The 20,470-nt window shown below is 41.5% G+C and overlaps 1 protein-coding gene across 4 annotated transcripts in view; it reads right to left on the bottom strand.

Moving 5' to 3' along the window:
• Positions 1-20,470, bottom strand: part of RAPGEF4 (Rap guanine nucleotide exchange factor 4) — a 230,160-nt gene that overhangs the window by 88,953 nt on the left and 120,737 nt on the right. For all 4 annotated transcript variants that reach the window (XM_089779764.1, XM_006116479.5, XM_014570177.4 and 1 more), the window contains 2 exons: positions 13,327-13,399; positions 11,777-11,841 (listed from right to left, as the gene is read on the bottom strand). In XM_089779764.1, coding sequence (XP_089635890.1) covers positions 11,777-11,841; positions 13,327-13,399 — 138 coding nt within the window. The remainder of the gene's footprint in view (positions 1-11,776; positions 11,842-13,326; positions 13,400-20,470) is intronic.

The following is a 20,470-nucleotide window of genomic DNA, read 5'->3' as shown; positions in this document are numbered from 1 at the left end:
CTGTATCTTAGACATCTGACTCATCTAACATTTATAATTTCTGAATCAAAATTTTTCTCTCAGGTGGCAGTGAAAATATTTTTGGGGGACAGAGGAAAAGGGCTGAACCTGTCCCACAATCATCCTATAGAGGTAGCCCCTGTCCTGCAGAGCTAGGCCAATGCTCCCTGCTCTGGTCCTTTGGTACTCATTGTTCACAGATCTGGAAGAGTTCACCAAAGCATCACTTAACAAGCATGTCCACACACAACAGATGCCCCTTCCCCTTTGATGCCCTGCCCCAGCACCACAGGATATGGGGTCACAAAAAGGGTACACTACTATACATCACAACCCATAAGGGCAGGCACATGTGCTCAATTTAGCTGTTGTAGTTGAAAGACAGGAAATTAAGAGTGAAAAAGAGGGTCGCTCTTCTCAAGGTTTATGTCTTCAGGTAAGTCAGGCATATACAAGTAATACATTGCATATTTAGATATGAAACAGCAAAATTAGTTTCTTGAATCTTGTAATTATTTTCTCAAGTTTGGCAGAAAAATTGAATCAGGGATCTTAAAATCAGATTTCCTATAGTCAGCTATATCATCTCCCGGAGAGCACTTTGACTACCTGTCTTACAAATAATATACTTGCCTTTTGGAATTTGTATTCCATAAAATCAAATGTAGCCCTGAGCCAGTGAATAATAATTACATTGAGGCAATGACTGGTGAGAACCTTCTTCACCTACATATTGATGACAAAGATTTGATGGATTATTATTAAGGGGGGGCGGGGGCTGTGAAATATTTTATTATAATTGTATTTATTTATATTACCATAGTGCTGGTGAGACCTAGTCAAGGACCAGGACTCTATTTTCCAATGGAAACACAGAATATAACCATATTTGTGACATTCCTTGAAAACAATCATAGGCAGTGAGTAGCTAAGGCTAGAAGATGCACCTCTAAATCTATGTTCTGAGCCACACTGCCACCCACATGCCTAGCTTGGCAGGTGGAGCCCCATATCCAGCAGCACTAGAGCCAGTCCAGGGGAAAGCAAGGGTGGGATGGAGGTCCTGCCTATGCACTGCATTCCTGACAGATGGGGCTACACCAGGCAGGAGGCACTAACGCCTGAGCAGCACTTCCTGGGATTTGGAAGAGTCCTGGGAGAGGGGTTGGGATCTGGAGCGGGGGAGTCCTAGGAAAGATGGGAGAAAAGGATTCATGGGAGAATAGGGGAAGATCTTGAGGTGATAAGTAGGAAAGGGAGTTATAAGGGCAGAGTTAGCAGCTGGAGCCCCACCAGTGGGTTCCAATGGAACTGTGCATCCGGGGAGCCAGGTGGACAGCAGAGGCATAGGATAGGGCCTCCACACAGGTGGCCTATCCTTCCAGTGGATTCTCAGGGATTCTGGGATGGGTATGGAGGGTAAAAACACCCTTTGTTCATTCCACAGGGAATCAAGGAGTAAATTCTGCCAGCTCCTTCAGGTAGCAAAACAAGGGAAAGTTCATCAGCTAGCCATGCAGTTTCCTGTTCTCTACATGGTTTTCCTGCATACAGGACAATTTGGGTCTAAAGTTCTGCATTTCAAAAAACAAAAGGATGGTTTAATTAGCTTAAATCATACTTTTAAAACAGACACCACATTTGTCCCTTATTTACACCAACGTGCTTCCAGAGTAACTCCACTGGAGTCACAACAGGGATGAATTTAGCTCCTTCTCTCTGAAAAGAGCAATTGTGACCTATCGATTTAGTTCAGTGGATTCCCAAACCCCAATTCAGAAAGGTGGGGGAGCATTTGGTCGTGGTCCCATGATGTTGGCTCTTCTTATTTTCAGAAGACAGAAAAAAAGAATAGATGTTTTGCAATTGTGAATGGGAGTGGAAGTGGTCCCAAGACAATGTCTTTTTTTGTGGCCCACTCTATAAAAAGTTTGGCGACCAGTTGTAAGTGCTTATATTGCATCTCACTGTCATGGTTGAAGGCACAGAAGAAAATAAAGCCAGTGGCTCATTGCCAGTGCTTCCCAAAGTAGAAATGTAATTTGGAGTAAGATTTTATATTAGTATATGCAAAAATACACCTATGCATATTTCATTTTATTCTGATTTTGTTTATGACTGTTGTGAGAAACAAATCCATAGCTGAAAAATCAGCCACCAGGAAAGTTCTGTGTCCATCTCACATCAATCTTACTCTTGCGGTAAACAGCTCCATTCTTCCTAAGAAGTGGAGCTGTGGTGGAAAGGAGAGGTGATCTTTTGAGTGTCAACTCCTAGAAAGGTTTTGAAGGTCAGATTATAACCGTGAACTAGATCAGGTATTTAATGAAGAGACAATTTAGTGATTGTTAACATTCATATTGCGTAGTTGACATGGGGCATTCTAGACCAGGCAAAGTTTTTTTCAGAACTTGTGTTCATTCCTGGCCTAGCAATAATCAAGTAAATCAATAATTAACCCTGCATGGATCAATAGGATGGAATCTCTAGCCTGCTCGGTGTCATTAACACTTAGTTTCCTGGTCAGCAGCAAACGGAAGTTATTCATGACAGTCCTCACTATTTGGGTCTCCAGCGTCAGTGAGAAATGCAAAAGGACCCCCAGGCCCTATACCTTTTCTGATTCTCTGACAGGTGATGAAAGAATGCTACGTCTTTCTTAGACACACCTCTCTTTTCCTACCATCAGAATGTTTTCCTTGCCTGGGTTCACCTTCAACTAGATGCTTCTCATCCACATATTGGTTTCCTGAATGTTTTGGGACAAGTGGCTTCTGCATTTAGCATTAAGGAAATGTACAACTGTCTCTCATCTGAATACTAGGGATGTTAAATTTAGGTTTAATCAACTAGTTGGTGGATTTTCCATCGGCTAGTTCATTAGTCAATAAGTGGGGGAGCCACAGAGGGGTTAACGGCACTGCGGCTCTGCCTTTTAAATGTATTAAGAGCTGGCAGGTTCTTAATACATTTAAAAAGCTGAAGCGCAACACGAGCGACCCAGCATGAGCCAGGAATCGGCTGTCCCAGCTTGCACCGGGTTCCCCCCACTGCACTTCTGATTTTTAAATGTATTTAAATGCATTTTAAATGTATTTTTAAATGTAGACAGTTAATACACTTAAAAAGCAGAAGCACAGCGTCTGGGACTGAGTGCAAGCCGGGAATCAGCGATTCTTGGCTTGCACCCAGTCCCTACTACCCCTGGTCTCCCCTGCTCTCTGTGGAGACAGTGCTGGGGGAACTGACTTTTAAGCCGGCTCCCGCTAGCACCAGCTCCTGCTCCGCCCCCTTGCTGCCCCTGATAGAGGCAGCAGGGGCAAGGGGGAAGTGACTAGTCGCTTACATCCCTGCTACATACTGCTGACATATAAGTCCATGGTGTCTTTCATGCCTCCATAGTGACTCTCTAACAATTTAGCTTATGTAAGACAAGTATATGTAAATCTGCAGCCTTTCTAATAATGTTACTTATGTAAAGAGATCTGGCAACATATAAAGACCTGAACATTTTTCAGGATGAAGTTTCTTACCTAGTGTATAAAAATGCATTTGTCACAAACGCCTTCACACCTCAGAATTTATTATCTCTCCCACCATATGCTGCCACCAGTGTGACTCACTGCTAGTGACTATGCTCACTCATACAGCCTTTAGAACAGCCAAATTGCTATGGAATCTGATAATTACTGAACCCAGAGCATTTCCACATAGTGCAAAATGAAGAACTTAGACATCTAAGCAAATTATATTTTCATATAACTGAGAATGGATGCCAAAATATTATAGCAGACATCAGAAACAACTACTATAGTTTAGACTTGCATAAAAATATTATTTAGCAATCACTGTGTAAAGTGCATATGCAACATATGCATGAGTTTTTAAACAGAAAATTCCAAATATATCATCTTTGCTATCCTGTGCTGATGACTGTAGAAGATAATAGATTTTGGCACACAGTCCAAGAAGGTTAGGACTTAGTGCATACACACTGAAGGACACTTATACAAACCATGCAAGTGAAGGACGCACATGCTTACTAGGGAACTTTTAGTGTGTTCTAGCAGGGACTAGATGGGCCAAAAGGTGCATACCACATTGGTGCACTTTAATTCACACCCGTTAGTGTGCATTGCCACACCAGGTAGACAAGACCATAGAAATCAATTCAGTCAAATTCAGCACACAACTCTCATTCAAATGCCATGCTGAGGTCAGCACTTTCCAAAAAACAACTCTCTCATTGCCCCTACAACCTTACTACAATACGTCACACATTCTCTTTTACTACTAAGCCAGTATTCTACAGTTGTGTCAAAATTCACCATTAAGAATTTTGCTAGGAGTAAGACAAACCCTAGATTTGTTAATCATTTGCATATATTAAAAGAAACTTTCCTCTCAGGCATTTAGGAATGATAAATTGAGATCTAGGATAACGAGAGATGGAGTTATTATGCTTCTTACTACTGTGGTTATTACAGTGGACCAGTGTAATTATTATTGGTATGCCCAATAGGTTGTTCAATATTGTATCTTGTCAGTTTTAAAGTTAGCTTTGTAAACACTATATTTAACTTGTTTTAAAGTGCCTAGAGCAGGACCGGACAATAATTTTCACAGCGGGACCACTTCACAAATTTTGGTACATCATCGAGGGCTGGATCCAGGACTGCCGGAAGGGGCAAGCCCTAGAGCAGAAGGGCTGGGGCTGGAGGCTACAGAGAGAAACAAAGAGAGTGTGTGAAAGACAGACTTTATGACACAGACTGAGTGTGTGCAGCAGTGTGTATGTGACAGTGACTGTATGTGTGGCACAGAGACAGTGTGGCACAGTCGAGGGGGTGTGTGTGCTGGCTGCTGCTGAGTAAGCTTTTGAGAGAAGCCATGAGCTGTCTCTAATGGAAATCTGACCTGATCTGTTGTCTCCCTCCTCCCCAGCTCTGCACTCACTTACCATTCGTGCTTCAGGCTCTGCAGAGATAGGGGTTCTGGGGCAGGGGAACACCTTGACTTCAGCTCTTCCCTCTGCCATTCATCCTTCCCTCTCCCCCACTCTGCACAGCTTGCAGGAAAATCCTGGGAGCACTTGGCTGCAGGATGGAGTAAAATGGGAGAAGGGGCACCGAACACATGCAGCTGACTAAGTATGCATGCTCTGCTAATCGGGTGGGCAGGCCAGAGAGAAATGCTTGGCGGGCTGGATCTGGTCCTCAGGCCTGATTTTGCCCACCTCTGGCTTAGAGCTACCAATATGTGCTTAAAATAATGAATAATGATTTGGATGCTTATGTAGAAAATGCTATCACTTAAAGGGTTAATACTCAGATTACACTTTTTCTTTCTACTGAAAGTTTTTAGTTATTTTTATTAAATATCTCTATAGCTAACAAAAGACCAAATACTGCTCTCCCACCTACAGCTACTCCAACTATTTAAATGGACAAAATTCTGCTCTCAGTTACATGAACTTAGAGCTTTGATCTAGCAGGCACTTAAGCACATACTTAATTTTAAGCACATGAGAAATCAGAGGAGACTACAGAGAAAAAGCAAGAAATGCTCTCATTTATGAAAGACAGACAATAATTTAAAATAGTATTATATCAAATAAATTGAGGAAGAACCAAAGAACCAAAATACAACTTCCAAAGAGGCAATTACACACACAGCAGGATTTGAATTCATTCCCATTGAAAGAAAAAAGCTAACATTGTCCTATTTAGATATTACTTAACATTAAGGGTATCTTAAGGTATTATTGTGACCACCAGAGGGAGCCCATGTTATTTTACTACAGTAGAACTATAAAGAGCATGGGAATACATTAAAAATATAACAACCCCTAGAGAGTTTTAACAAAGCGTACTCCCGAATTCATATCAAGACTTATATGCAAAAAGTCATGCCTAGTGCATCTAATTTATCGTGTGTATATATTCATCAGCAAAAGCTGCGAGAAGGAAAAAGTAAGAACTTTTCTAATTTTGAGATATTAATAAGGCATATAATAAATTAATTTTCTATGCAATGTATCACATCAAAAACAATGTGTCACGGATACTGTCTGTGGTTAGAGCATATATTTTTAAGAGTTCCCATGGAAAATAAGTATGTGATCATGTAATTTTAAAGACCATAACAATGCATACATACATGAGGAACAAATTAAAATTACACAGGCAACCTTAATTCTGGCAATAATTAACTTCTGAGTGTTTGATTGTAACCTTTTTTTCACAGACAGCTTTTGGGGTTAATTTCCTAATTCAAAAACAAACAAAACCCACCCATCCCCAAAAATGCCAGCAAGTGAAACCATATTGATCTCCAGCACAGGACATCAGAAGGGTTGAGATCTTTAGATCCACAGCAATGATCTCTACCATATAAACTAACAGATTAAATGGTAGCAGTTATAGACTGTTATCCTCTATGGAACCATCATGAGAGAACAATGAGATATGTGGTTTGAGAAAGGGTTTCATATTTATTTGATGACAGGAAAGGAATGAAAAGACTTCTGAGCTCATTCCAGATTCTGTAGGAGAGTGGTTAAATAGTCTGTCCCCAGCCTGGGTCTCTCTCTACTCCTGCCATCTTTCTTCTACACTCTTGGTCCTGTCACTCCCTCTTCCCCTGTGTCTGTAATCCCTTGGGAATAGTCAGCCAGCTTCTTCCTGCTCCTTCTCACTGTGTGGGTGACAGCAGGAGATGCATTGAGAGCACAAAAGGAACAGTCTTCCTCCTCTTAGTTCCAGTGTCTCGCTGCTCTAGCTTTAGGGAGAAACACTTGCATGGAAAGGCTTGTTCAGTTCCTGCAGCCCTGAGTTGGCACATGCTGAGTCACTCTGTGGGGATGGTGCACGTGCAGAAGGAAGCATGCCATGTGCAGATAGGATCTTTGGAGAATTTACCTGCTGAACTCTAACAAATCTATCAAGCATGTACGCTCTGAGATTTTACTGAGGCTTATAACTTGGGCAAATTGTTATGTGGATGGCAAAAGGTGCATATCTGATGCCAGAGTAACATCCAGGCTAAATTTCAAGTCCCTGCTCCAAAGCATGGAGGTGCCAGAGCTTCTCCAGGAAAATATATATTTTTAAAACAACATGTTTTCCCCTAACCTCATTCTCAGAAATTGCCAGACCAGTTTAGCTAAAACTTTCAGCATCAGGCAGACAATCTAGCCTGGAAAATTTCAACCCAAAAAGTTATAGGCAATTGAAAACAGGGTCCCACAATGGAAAATGTCAGGCAACCTTAAAGCCAGCTTACTCACGCTCACATACACACTATATCTATCCATATATACACATGAACAGAACTCTCCTATGTTTTAACATTGTTCTATAACTTTTTCCAAAATGTATCTGAGATAATTATTGAGTCTGTCATTTATCCTGGAAGTTTACACACAACTACTACACCCAGTCATATCTAGGTCTAGCACTATAAGAATTTTCAAAACTATTTCAAGAGACACTATCACATAATTATTAAACTTAACTAATGCAACAGAAAGCACTTATTCTCTTTTCTCTAAAGTAAGTCAGCCTAGGCTGTGTCCAGACTCAGAGGTTTTTTCGAAAAAAGTAGCCTTTTTTCGAAAAAACTTCACCTGCGTCTAGACTGCAGCTACGTTCTTTCGAAATTAAATCGAAAGAATGCGGCTTTTCTTTCGACGGTGGTAAACCTAATTCCACGAGGAAGAACGCCTTCTTTCGAAAGTGCTCTTTCGAAAGAAGGCGTTCTTGAAAGCAAACAGGCTTTTTAGAAAGAGAGCATCCAGACTCACTGGGTGCTTTCTTTCGAAAAAGTGACTTGCTTTTTCGAAATTCCGCGTGCAGTCTAGACGCTCTCTTTCGAAAGAGGCTCTTTCGAAAGAGGCTTGCAGTCTAGACATAGCCCTAGAGTTGATTGTTTCCATTTCTCCCCAAAATATAGCTGAGGACATTAATACATTCATTTCATATTTTGTTTTAGTTATTTTATGCTCAGTTTAATTGTGATTTTGTATTAAACGAATGAAATTAACCACAAAGGCAAATGAATACTTGTTTGATACCAGAAAATCACTTTGCAGCTTTCTTCAGACAGAAACAAACTTTTTATCAATTTTAATTGAATCAGGAATACCAAACAGTCCCATATGGTGAGAAACATTAGAAGAAAAATCTTATGTTACTCATCAAAAAAGTACAGGTGACAAGACAGAAAAAATTAAGCTATGAACACACAGCTCAAATAATTAGATGCTGAATATGGAAAATCATCTATTCTAGAGCCATTAAAAGAATTAACATAAACTGAGTAAAAGATGAATATGCATATTTAAAGAGTGGAATATATTCTATTTAATTTGAAGAAAATTTATGATCTATGGGAAAAAAATTGTGAATTATTTACAAGAGAAATTAAAACAAGCAAGTTCTATGAAAATAATAAAAACAAAAAATTGGGAAATATGTCAGTATAATCCGAATTATATAGACATTAGGTCATCTACTTTATTCATCTCTGTGCAGAATGTTTTCTTACAGCACATAGTATTTTAAAGAGCTTCCTTCAAACTTTATTCACCTCAACAAATGGCTGCTCTAAACTGCACCTATTGCCAGCATCATTCCAGTAGCCATGGATAACTGGGAGTTAAAGGATACTCTGGATGTGCTCCATTTTCCCTGGACATATGCTTCTGCAGTAATGCAGAAGCTCTTCAAGTGCCTCTGCATTACCTAAGGATTCATGCATACAGGGGGAATCCTTCCTTAGGTGTCTATTCTGGCTTTAGGGCAACTTTAAATCCCAGATCACTGCAAAGCTACACCTACACATCTGAGAATCTGGACCTGCAAGCATATCTTCCTGTTCAATGAAATCTTAAAGGGTACATCTAGACTACTGAGTTTTGTCGACAAAAGTGGACCTTTGTTGACAAAACTATACCTGCGTCTACACTACTGCTGAGTTCTGTCGACAACGTCGACAGAACTCAGCAGTTTTGTCGACGCTGGTAAACCTAATTTTACGAGGCATAACACCTTCTGTCGACAGAGTTCTGTCGACAGAAGGTGTTATTGCCTGTAGGGTTGCGTCTAGACTACAGGGTTTTGTCGACAAAGCAGCTTGCTTTGTCAACAGAACTGAATGTGTCTAGATACTCTATGTCGACAGAAGTTTTGTCGACAGTATCTGTCGACAAAACTTCTGTCGAAAAAACCCTGTAGTCTAGACGTACCCTAATTGATAGCAGTGCCTATCTATCATGCCCCCTTGAGTGTAAACATACAATTGCTTAAAAAAAAATCCACCGGTTACACATTTACACAAATACACATTAACTAATATCCCTATTGTGTACTATTCCAGCAGGGGAGAGACTGAGAACTGACTTGGCCCAGGGCAAAGTCACCAGAGGAGGCAGCTGCCACCCCGAGGAGGAAGCACCCCACACACATGGCCACAAGGAAGTGTCAAGCAGTGAGTTGACCTGCACATCTCCTTGCCACAGATGATGAACTTTGGACAATTGAGGGATGGTAGAAAGTACCTCAGGAAAGATAGCCTTAAGGCATTCCAGTTGTCAGACCTTACACAGTCCTCACAGAGCCCTGGTTCAGATCCCAGTGGAGAGGGAGGGACTGGGCTCCCTTGCCAAACTCCACTTCCACAGTTTGAAGGGCCTATGCCCAGAGCACTAGACAATGCTCCCCCATGAGCAAAGGCCATCAATGCTGAAGTCTTCATGCTCAGGTACATTGTTTTGCTGTAGGCCAGCCAAGAGGTGACAGAATCATGGTCATTATCTGCCAAGTTGTGATGGTGTCTCCTAGGCAACTGGAGACAGTAAGAAGCCTTACTCATAGCGGCTGCTATGTGAGGCTGTGCCTAGACTGCAGGGTTTTTTCGAAAAAAGTAGCCTTTTTTCGAAAAAACTTCACCTGCGTCTAGACTACAGCCGCGTTCTTTCGAAATTAAATCGAAAGAACACGGCTTTTCTTTCGACGGCGGTACTCCTCATTTCATGAGGAAGAACGCCTTTTTCGAAAAAAGGTGTTCTTGAATGCAAACAGGGCTTTTTCGAAAGAGAGCATCCAGACTGCCTGGGTGCTCTCTTTCGAAAAAGCGGCTCACTTTTTCGAAAGAAGAGGTTGCAGTCTAGACGTAGCCTGAAAGTTTAGCAGTGGTGAGGCGTGAAGGAGCACTCCTAAACTACAGACTGAATCGACCAACTGGGGATGTGTACCTTTAACCAAACATGATTGCACCATTGCTTCAAACCTTTCAAATGCTTTTCTTTGCCCACCAGCATCACCTGTGTCCTGCTTGGGTTTCATTTCAGAGCACTGAACTCACCCATGGGCTGAGCTGTGGTAGCAGTATGCCCACATGTAGTGGATAGGTAGAGTTGTGTGACACCCTACCCTAGCTGCATATGGATGTTTAATGGGACAGAAGAGAAGGTCAATCTTTGTGGGATTCCACAAGCAAACTTCTGCTGTTTCACTTAGCTTCAGCTCTTCTACCAACTTATTGTATGGTCTCAAGCATGTCACTTAGCCTTTCTATGCTTGAGTTTCCACCTATGTAAAATGGAGATGATCATGCCTCACAGAGGTGTTGTAACCTTACTTCATAAATACTTTTAGAATGGAAGGTGCTATCAAAGCACGTAGGATTACCAAGTTAATGGGAAAGTGTTCATTTTCATGCAGGATATGGCTGGGTCAGGAAGTGTTATGCTGTCAGTGAATAACAGAGCAAAAAAAGGAACTGCGTATACAGTAATATTTGTATGCTTAATAAAGGCTAAAAGATCTGATTAAGAAAGGTCACTATCTCTGGGGAAGCAGGACAGACAGACAAGGGAGAGATGGAAGTAAACAAGTAAGAATAAATGGTTTCCTTTTTCAATTAGTGAGTTTTACATGAATGAAATGGGTCAAAGTATGCTTTTGTTTGCTTAGCTGTCAAGAGGTTTTCAGTGTTCACTTAAAAATTCTATTTATCTTTGTAAAGACATAAAATAGATGCATCATTTTAAATTACTATGTCCAGAAAGAAAAACATCCAAGTAACATTCTACAGCCATAACTCTCTCATCCTGGTCCCAGCAGGAACTGGCCTGAATTGTACAAACTCTGATCCCAATGTTATTTCTTCCTGGTAGTGTGTTTATTTTAAACCCAGGCAGATTACTCATAAATTATTGGATGTGTGTTCCAATTGGTTAGTATAATGGCAGAGAAGCACTTCCTGAAAGGGATGGGGGTTTCCAGTTATTCTGTGCAGACAAGGTAAAATTCAATCCTGTGCAAAGGGACATTAAAAGGGCTACAATCACATAAGGCTCACTTAAGCCCTCAAAATAATGGCACCCTGGCTTGAAATGGTCCTCTGCACAGGGATGCATTTCACTCTTTCATTCCAGTGACTTTATTATAGAGATGAACCCCAGGTATGAAATTCTGATCCAGGCAGAAACTGTTGCCAACTTCAACAGTAGCTACATATTTTTATGTCCTGGGCTTGGACCAGCAATGAGAGAGAAGAAAAGTTCAGTCATGGCAATTTGTTCCTGCAAAGATTAAAGACCACTTTTAGCCTGGGATTATTGCAAACATAAAAGTTACACGTGTTTTTTAAGCTTTTTCAGGACCGGGACCTTTCCCCCCCACCCCCATCCTTTTATTGATTTGCTGTTTTTCAAATGTATAGTTATATGTATTCTTTTTATTTTCAAAGTAGTGAAGAATGTGTGATTTACCTTATTACAGTTTCTAGGTACTGGGCAAAGAGCACTGGTAGACATATTTTCCTTGTCAGGCATCCCTAAAAGAAAACAGAGAATATATCAATACAGCATATTATACATTCTTTAAATACAAAAACATCCATTCATGCATGTAATAAAATGTTAGAAGGATGTTAGCAGTTTGATTGCATGTGCATTTACCTACGTGGCTTAGTAGTGAGAGTAAATTTGATCCACATTATTCAGAAACTAACAACATACTTCTTATCTACATATGAAGGTTATAAAGATGAAACTTCCATTAAGAATAACAAATATATAAATCCTGCATGTATCAGCAGGTTTTAGCAAACCTCTCCCAATTTAAAGATTTTAAGACTGCATATGGGCAGTTGGTTGGGCATACATAAAACTGAGACATTTTTGCGCCCAAGATTACACTATGTTTTACTATTTCTTTCTAAACAAAAATAGCATAATATCTTATAATAACCTATTTTTCTATAAAATACAGCATAGAACAGAAGAAAAGAAAAAAGAAAATTTCTTTAGAAAAATGTTTGGATGTCATATGCATGCCATGGAATGCAACAATGAGCACTGCAGATACAAAAATACACCATACATATAAATGTATTGGCCAACACTTGCAGATTAGAACAACTAGAGTCAGACATCCTACATCCATATTCAGGTACCTAAATAAATACCCTTGATTTTCAGACGTGCAAAACATCTATAGTGTCCTTAGCACTTAACACAAAAATTTGAATGCATTCTCAAATTGACTAGTGTGAGGTAGGTACTTATGCCATGCTATCCCCCCACTTCTTCACTGCCATCAGCTGAAAAATGGTTAGGTAAAAGAAAGAAATTTGAGGCACACCATTACTTTTTTTTTTTTTTTTTTTTTTTTACAGTGGGCACTGACTGACATCGCTTCCTGTTCACATGAAAAATATCATGCATCACAATGCTTAAAGAGAACAAAACTCCAACATCTAAGGAGGAGGGATTTTTTTAAATGATTTTTATATTTTATATATATATACATACACTAGCAGACTTACCCGGGTGTTGCACAGGCTGCTGGCCAGCTTTTCCCTGGGGCAGCCCAGGGCAGTGGGGACCATGCGGCACAGTGAGCAGCTGCTCCTTGGGGCTGCTCTCCTGTGGTCATTCGGGAGTATAACTGTCCCTGCTCTCACAGCCCTCCCTTTCTGTTTGATGTAAAAGAGTCACATTCCATGCACATACCATTATCCTGGCACAACCAAACCCTGGCCTTTCTTCAAGTTATGCTAAGAGGAAGTTTAAATTTGGCAATCATAGCTCTTACTATTTAGGATGGTGGTTCTCAACTGGTGGTCCATGGTGACTTTTTCGGTGGTCTGCAGGAACATTATCCAAAGTCCACGAAAATGTTTTGATTGGCCTGGTGGTCCGTGGACTGAAAGGAGTTGAGAACCACTGATTTAGGAATTCTAGAACAAATGGACTCACAGGTGGATGGGCAGACAGATGCACAAACTCTCTAAAATATATAGCAGATATTTACTTACTGTCATTGTTAGAGCCAGTTTCCATAACACCATAAGGAGGAGCCAGAAGTCCTGACATATACTGTCGATATTTCTGAAAAACAATGAAAAATTCACTAAGATACAGATATGCATTCCATTCTTTGGGTGATGTGATGTATTCATTCACGAGGTCTGTTCTCTTCATATGCACCTGAGCAGGGTATTAATGAGCCAATGAGAAATTCCCTTTCATAGCTTAAAGCTATAATAAATGCTTTATAATTTAAAACAATTGCTCACTCCTTTGATCTGTGTTCATTGCAGTGGCTTTATCAAAAGTCATGCTGCATTTCCAGTCTCCTCCATTCCTGGCCTCCCCAGACTAGGGATGTAAAATACTGTTTAATTAATTATCCAGTTAAACTTTATGTTTAACTGGTTAATTGATTAAACAAGGGTGGACAGGAAGGCATGGTCCCCCCATCTGCCATGGCCTGATTGGAACAGCTTCTCCCTCCCCTACCATAGCCAGGCCCCATGAGGCTGGAGCACCCCCTGCCTCTGTTGGGCAACTATGGCTGGGAGTTTTTCTGGACAGGCTGGAGTGCCTCCCGCTCGCAGCAGGCCCTACAGTGCTGGAGCAGCCCCCTGCCTGTGGTCCAGACCCCACTGGTTAACTTTTCACATCCCTTACCCAGACTGATTTTTGGGGGGGTGGGACTGTCCATTATAAGTTGGTATAGTCCACAGCAAGTGTGACACATGAACTTTCATGTATATTTTTCTAAGGCTTGCTTGAAATGAAACCAAACGTAACAAGTTGTTTTATCTTAGAGGGAAGGCCACTAATTAAGAAAATGAGAATGGCTATACTAGTCCCATATTCCATCTAGCTCAGTATCCTGTCTTCCAACCTGGGCCAATGCCAGATAATTCAGATGGAGCAAACAAAACAGGGCACCAATGTTCCCTCTAATCTTTCCATCCATGTGCAGAATATATTTTTATATACATCGAGGCACATGTGAATGTGCAGCACCAGTAGAAACACAAAGCCTAGCTGTGGGTGCTCTGCTAATCTGCTGGGTGGCATCTGAATCTCTCCTGAGCAGCCGCACAAGCACACAACTTACAGGGATCACTGTGGGGCAGGCACTATGTTGGGTGATCCAGTCCCAGCTTGTAGCAGTCAGATGTTTGGAGGCACCCAAAACATGGGGTTGTGTTCCTAACTATCTTGGCTGGTAGCCAACGATGGACCTGTCCTCCATGAACTTATCTAATTCTTTTTTAAATTCATTTATACTTTTGACCTTCACAACAGCTCATCCACAGGACAACTGTGCATTGTGTGAGGAATTAATACAGTGTACATCAGTAAGAATTTTTGTCCTGCATTTGTTCTGCCTACAGTTTCCAGGCTAGACAGATTTTAAAATATAGGGTCTAACAAATTGTAAACTGAGGGTGACAATTTTGAACTATTTATTCCATTATATTGAGTTTACAAGACAAAAACCGAAAAAATCAGTGTTTACCCATTAATGCACTGTTTAAATATTTAAAATAGTAGTGGGCAACTTGCAGCCCACTGGAATTCTACTTGTGGCCCAAGACATTTTGTTTACCATTGCCCATGTGCAGGGATGCCAGATTCTGCTGGTTTCTGTCTATGTTGGCTTTTTCCCTACCAGTGTAGCTCAAGTAACACACACATAAAGCAAGGGCACATGAAGTGAAGAGTGTGGCTCACTGCACACAACACTAACTGTGAGAGCCATGCTCTCCCTCTGCATCCGATTACATCACTGTTACGGTTCATTCGGCACACCCTACAGTTAGAAAAACTACCCTACCCCGGGAGACCATTTTGATTATGACAATCTTGCAGCCCACTGAAATGATGGAAGCTGATTTAAACTGTAGTAACATTTTGAACTTTGGATTGATGAATATAGTGTCCATTACATCACTGTAAGCTATATAATTGTAACTGGCGTATAGTAATTGATATAGTGTTTCAGTGAATACTGGTGCAGTGTAGACATGATCAATAGCTCCCAAATCTTATGTAACTTGCTGTTGTCTGGAATTTATGTAACTCCCTACTAACCTGGGAAATAATACTAAGGGGGGGGGGGGGAGGATATTGTCCTAATATAAAAATATATATGGAATACATACAGACAGTTTTGTTTTCAATCATGTAGTAATGTCATGCTTAAAGGGTAAACTTTTGGAATTGGCAGCCAGCCAGCTTGTACCCAAGGAAATATTAATACTAATCCATAAAGTACGGTACATCTTGTAGCCTGCCTATATATGCACTGACTTGAATTTGAACAAATAATTAGTTTAAATGCATGTAGGTTTCAACAGTGTCTACATTAACAAATGACAAAACTTTTCTCATAATACAATTTTAATTAAAAAGGCTTATCCTTTGCTCTGTGGGAATGGTTTAATTTATTTGCTTTAAATATGTTGTCTGCTGGATTTTAATGGAATTACTTTTTCAAAATTTCTTCTGTGTGGAACTGAATATAAAAAATGTCATTAGTTCTGATACTAAAGAATGAATGCCTTGCATTCTAAATGGTAATAAAAGTTGCAAATTGTATATAGGCAGTCCCTGGGTTACGTACAAGATAGGGACTATAGGTTTGTTCTTAAGTTGAATTTGTATGTAAGTCGGAACTGGCTCCAGATTCAGCTGCTGCCACTGAAACTGACCAGGGGCTGACTACAGGAAGCCGGAGGCAGAGTTGCTCTGCCCCCAGCTTCCTGGAATCAGCCTGATCAGTTTCAACAGCTGCTGAATCTGGAGCCTGGGACAGAACAGCTGGGGCACCGCCCAGTAGGTTCCCACAGGACCAACCCAGCAGCACCCCAGCTGCTCTACCCGAGGCGTCCCGCAACAAAAGCCTGGTCTGCTGGGGGTGGGGTGCACTAGCTGCGCCGCCTCCCCCCCAGCAGACCAGGGAGACCCGAGCAAAGCCGCACAGGTGGAGGGACCCTGCTGCCCGTGCGGCTTTGCTCCTGTCTCCCTGGTCTGCTGAGGGGGTCCAGCAAAGCCACTGGACCCCCCCCCCCCAGCAGACCAGGGGGACAGGAGCAAAGCCGCCCAGGCAGCGGGGATCCCGCTGCCTGGGTGGCTTTGCTCCCGGGCAAACGAGCAAAGCCGCCCAGGCGGCAGCTTTGCTCGGGTGTCCCTGGTCTGCTGGGGGGGGGTCCAGCGGCTTTGCTGGACCCCCCCAGCAGACCAGGGAGACCGGGAGAAGCTTTTCTCGCCCTGGAGGACACGGGCGGCGACTTGCCGCCCGTGAGCTCCGGGGCGAGAAAAGCCCCATTCGTAAGTGCGGATCCGACAGAAGTCGGATCCGCGTAAGTCGGGGACTGCCTGTATTCATCTTAACTCAATTCTATTTTTAGACAAATACTACACACTAAAAGCTTAGTAATACATTATTTAAGCCTCACCCATAAGCCAATGACAAATTATTTGGAGCAAAATGTTAGCAATTATAACTAAGTATTCCATTCCTGGGGCTTTTGGCCCTCATAAAATTCTCCTTTCTTCCACACTGTGTATCTCTTCTGAATATTACATTCAGCTCTTATCAATGACACTTCCAATAACATCATTAAGTGAGAATTTTGCCCTTAGTTTTAAAAAAATATACATTTCTCACCATGTTCCCTGTCTGCTGCAGCACTGTAGTTCGGTCTCTAGCTAATTCTTTAATATGCTTTCTGATTTACACTTCTTATAAAAGGAAACCAATAAAATATGTCATTCCCAAAAATGATTTGGGACTAACTCAGTGAAAAAATACACACAGAACACTTAATGAACCACAACCAATACACACACACACAAAGCTACCCAAGGTCTCTGATCCTTCCATTCCACTAGGTCTGCTCAGGGGACCAGCCCAGCCAATGGGCACTGCTGGCCAGCAAAGCAGAAAAGCCAACACTGCTGGGGAGGTGCTGATTCCCTTGGCAATTTCTGCTCTAAATTGCTTTAGAAGTCTCAGTAGAAATTAAAGCTGCTTCCCCCTTCCCCGGTCTAGTAGTAAGCTTGAGAGAAGGCAGGCATCAGTATCATCAATGTGAGAATACCCCTCCCAGCTGGGGTGCAGACTACAACAAATCGGTGCAATTTACACCACTTTTTATTGGCTTTGGATGAAAATGGCTCGATATAATTAAAAAGGAGCCATCTCAGACAAATTAATGCCAGAGACATTCACTCACAGAGAGGTTTGATTAGCCTGTGCTGAGGAAGCATGTGCACTAAGGATAGGCTGTGTAAAGATTCACAATATCAGACTAAGTCCCACGCATGCCATCTTACAGAGATAATGAGGAAAACACAATATTGAATGCAAGACCTAGCTTGTTACTGCCCCGTCTATAAATAAAAAGAAAATGTGATTAACCAAGTGTTCTGCTTGGGAACTTTTGCAATGATCCTATAGAGTAAAAGGACGAAATAGCTACAAAGGATTTTTCAGAATGCATTCAGTTTGCAGTACCAGCCCTAAGAAAAAGGGTTATACAAAAGGCAAATATACTTTTTCTTTTTAAGCAGAGAACTTCCATATGCAGTTGAGAAAATTAAACCTAGGATTTTTATCTCCTGAGCCAAAAGACAGTTGAAAATGCAAAAAATAGGGAGAAATAAAGAGTAAAACCTATTCTTCAGAATGGGGATGTGTGATGCTCGTAAAATTTTTAGAGTTTTTAAAGTCATACAATGTTTTTCAGAGCATTCCACAAGCACTGTTAATTGGATCATGTTCAATGTTACTTGGCTGCTGGTCTCAAATTATGTTTTCATTATAACTTGATTTCCTTCCACAGCATTCACATAATTTGGCAAAGACTCTTACATAACAGCTTTTAAAAGGAAGTTTGTTTATTTTTAGATCCAACATAAACTCTTTATAAGCTCATTCAATGGTATTAGAAAGGACTACGGTTGTAAACTCTTTGGGGATGCCTGGAGGATAAAATGCACTGAATTAGCACCCATTCCCTTCACTTTTCTGTTTCAAATCTCTGAAGGCAGAGAATGGAAAGGACACATTATAAGCAAAAGTCATCTATTTAGTACAAACACTACAAACAGGTGGCCCGTGACTATAGGCAAACTAAGCAGCTGCCTAGGGTGCTAAATTCCAAACCCTGCCCCTTCCATTTCCCATGCTTTACCTGGAGCATGGCTTCCCTGCGGCCAGGAGGGGAGTAAGTCCTGGGAGAGGCAGCCCCTCGGCCCCTAGCCACAGAACTCCATCCCCAGACCCCCTCTCCCCAGCACAGAACCAAAACCCTCAGCTGATATCTGCCCTTGGGGTTGGGGGGGGGGGGGGGGAGCACCGATTGCATGGTTCGCCTAAGGCGCCAGTTGCTGGCAGCTAGTCTAGGGCCGCCCCTGACTATAAATAAAAATGTATGACATATAACGATGTGTCTAAGATCCTATGTTCCACCCCACTGCTTTATCATACGTAAAGGGGAATATCATATGTAAAGGCTGAGGGCCAAGTCTACTGCATATGATTGCCTCTGTCTCTTCCACAACAGTTATGAAGAAGCTCAGCTCTAATAAAAAAGAGGGGCATATATCATAGGTGAAAGGATGGAACTGGGGAACAGCTTCCCTACATAGCATGCTCCTCATGCCACACATTATGCACCAAAACAGAACCATTTCTGCTGCTTGCTGACAAAAGGGGAGTTATCCAGAATTTAGGTACTGGATAGAAGCAGATAGCCACCAAATAGGCAATGCCAGGCTCTGACAAGTTCACATCAGAGCTTCTCTGTTTGTCAGGGTGAGGCTCTGTGGAGTTTAGACAAGGTATTTCCCGTTAATCCCACCCTCCAAGATCCTCCCTGACCCATATGATTCTCTGCTGGCCAGCCTTGGACAAGCAACTGCCCAGTTTGCTCTCGTGATAGGTTGTTTGAGAGAGAGAGAGAGAGTGTTTGTCAAACTGTGTCCAGAGGTTCAGAAACAAAAGATAGATACTCAGATGAGTAATTGTTCTTAGTCTATGAAATTTTCTCCAGATTTACAGAACACCCATTACTTTATGCTGGTCAGCTATCTTCAGGCTTGGCAGTGGCAAGCATCAGGATTGCAACGGTGTAACACAATGGGATGGGTCCCTGTATGCTAGTGCTGCTCATATTGGTGCACCCTACCAGTTGGTCTCAGGGCATAGAGCTCCATGCTGGAGTTTGGTGCAACAGCTGATCAAGGGAAGTGGCTCCACTCATCCGTGTGAGTTCCTTTCCATCAGGGGAATTCTCTGTTGGCTTCTTTCAAGCACAATCTGGTCCCTGATGTACACAAAAGGGCCTGATCATATTCAAGAATCAGGTCCAAATTCTCTATTTTCCTAATACAATAAACACTTGATCGGCACTGATCCCCTCAACAACAGCTGTTTCCAAGCTTTGGATACTGGTTATACCATTCTGGACAAGTAAAATAAACAATTCAGAATTATATGGTACATTGCTACTTCTTGTGTTCATACGGAATGTGAGTTCTCTCCAAAACTATGTCAATAATAGGGAACAGCTAAACGAGATACATTAAGTCCCTCTTCTTGCTACTACAGCAAGCACACATCATTCTTTTCAAAAACAGACTTTTACCATATAGTTAATATTCTTTGTGTTCCAAAGGACTGGACTAACACTGGACTAACAGCAGACCAAAGTAAATGCATATTCTATGATCATGAATATGGATAAATGCATATTCTATGATCATGTTGATTTTATTAGCAGATTATGGTAAAGCAATACAGGAACATTAGGCATTTTCTGGCTTCCTACACAAAGGATGATCCTTTAAAAAAAAAAAAAAGACACATCACATTCACATTTGTATAATATTATGTTCTAAGACTTGCAGAAAACTTGCAGGCAAATGGCATAATTCCAGTTTAAGATATTGCCTACTCTGTATATTAAAATAATCAGTAATAGTGAGTGCAGACTCGAAATCAACTTCTCCCTCCCCACTCCATGTCAATGTAAATTAACTGAATGCCATGTAAAGGACCTGCCAAAGAGCTAATTATTATTGGAGAGTAACCTTGGCTGAGGTTGCAGTAATAACATCATTACTACTACTGCCATAACGGACTCAGATGTTAAC

The sequence above is a fragment of the Pelodiscus sinensis genome, chromosome 7, assembly GCF_052426305.1.
Source record: "Pelodiscus sinensis isolate ZL-2025 chromosome 7, ASM5242630v1, whole genome shotgun sequence".
NCBI classification, from domain to species: Eukaryota; Metazoa; Chordata; order Testudines; family Trionychidae; genus Pelodiscus; species Pelodiscus sinensis.
The sequence above is the reverse complement of the archived record's forward strand: the minus strand, read 5'-3'. Positions and strand labels throughout refer to the sequence as shown.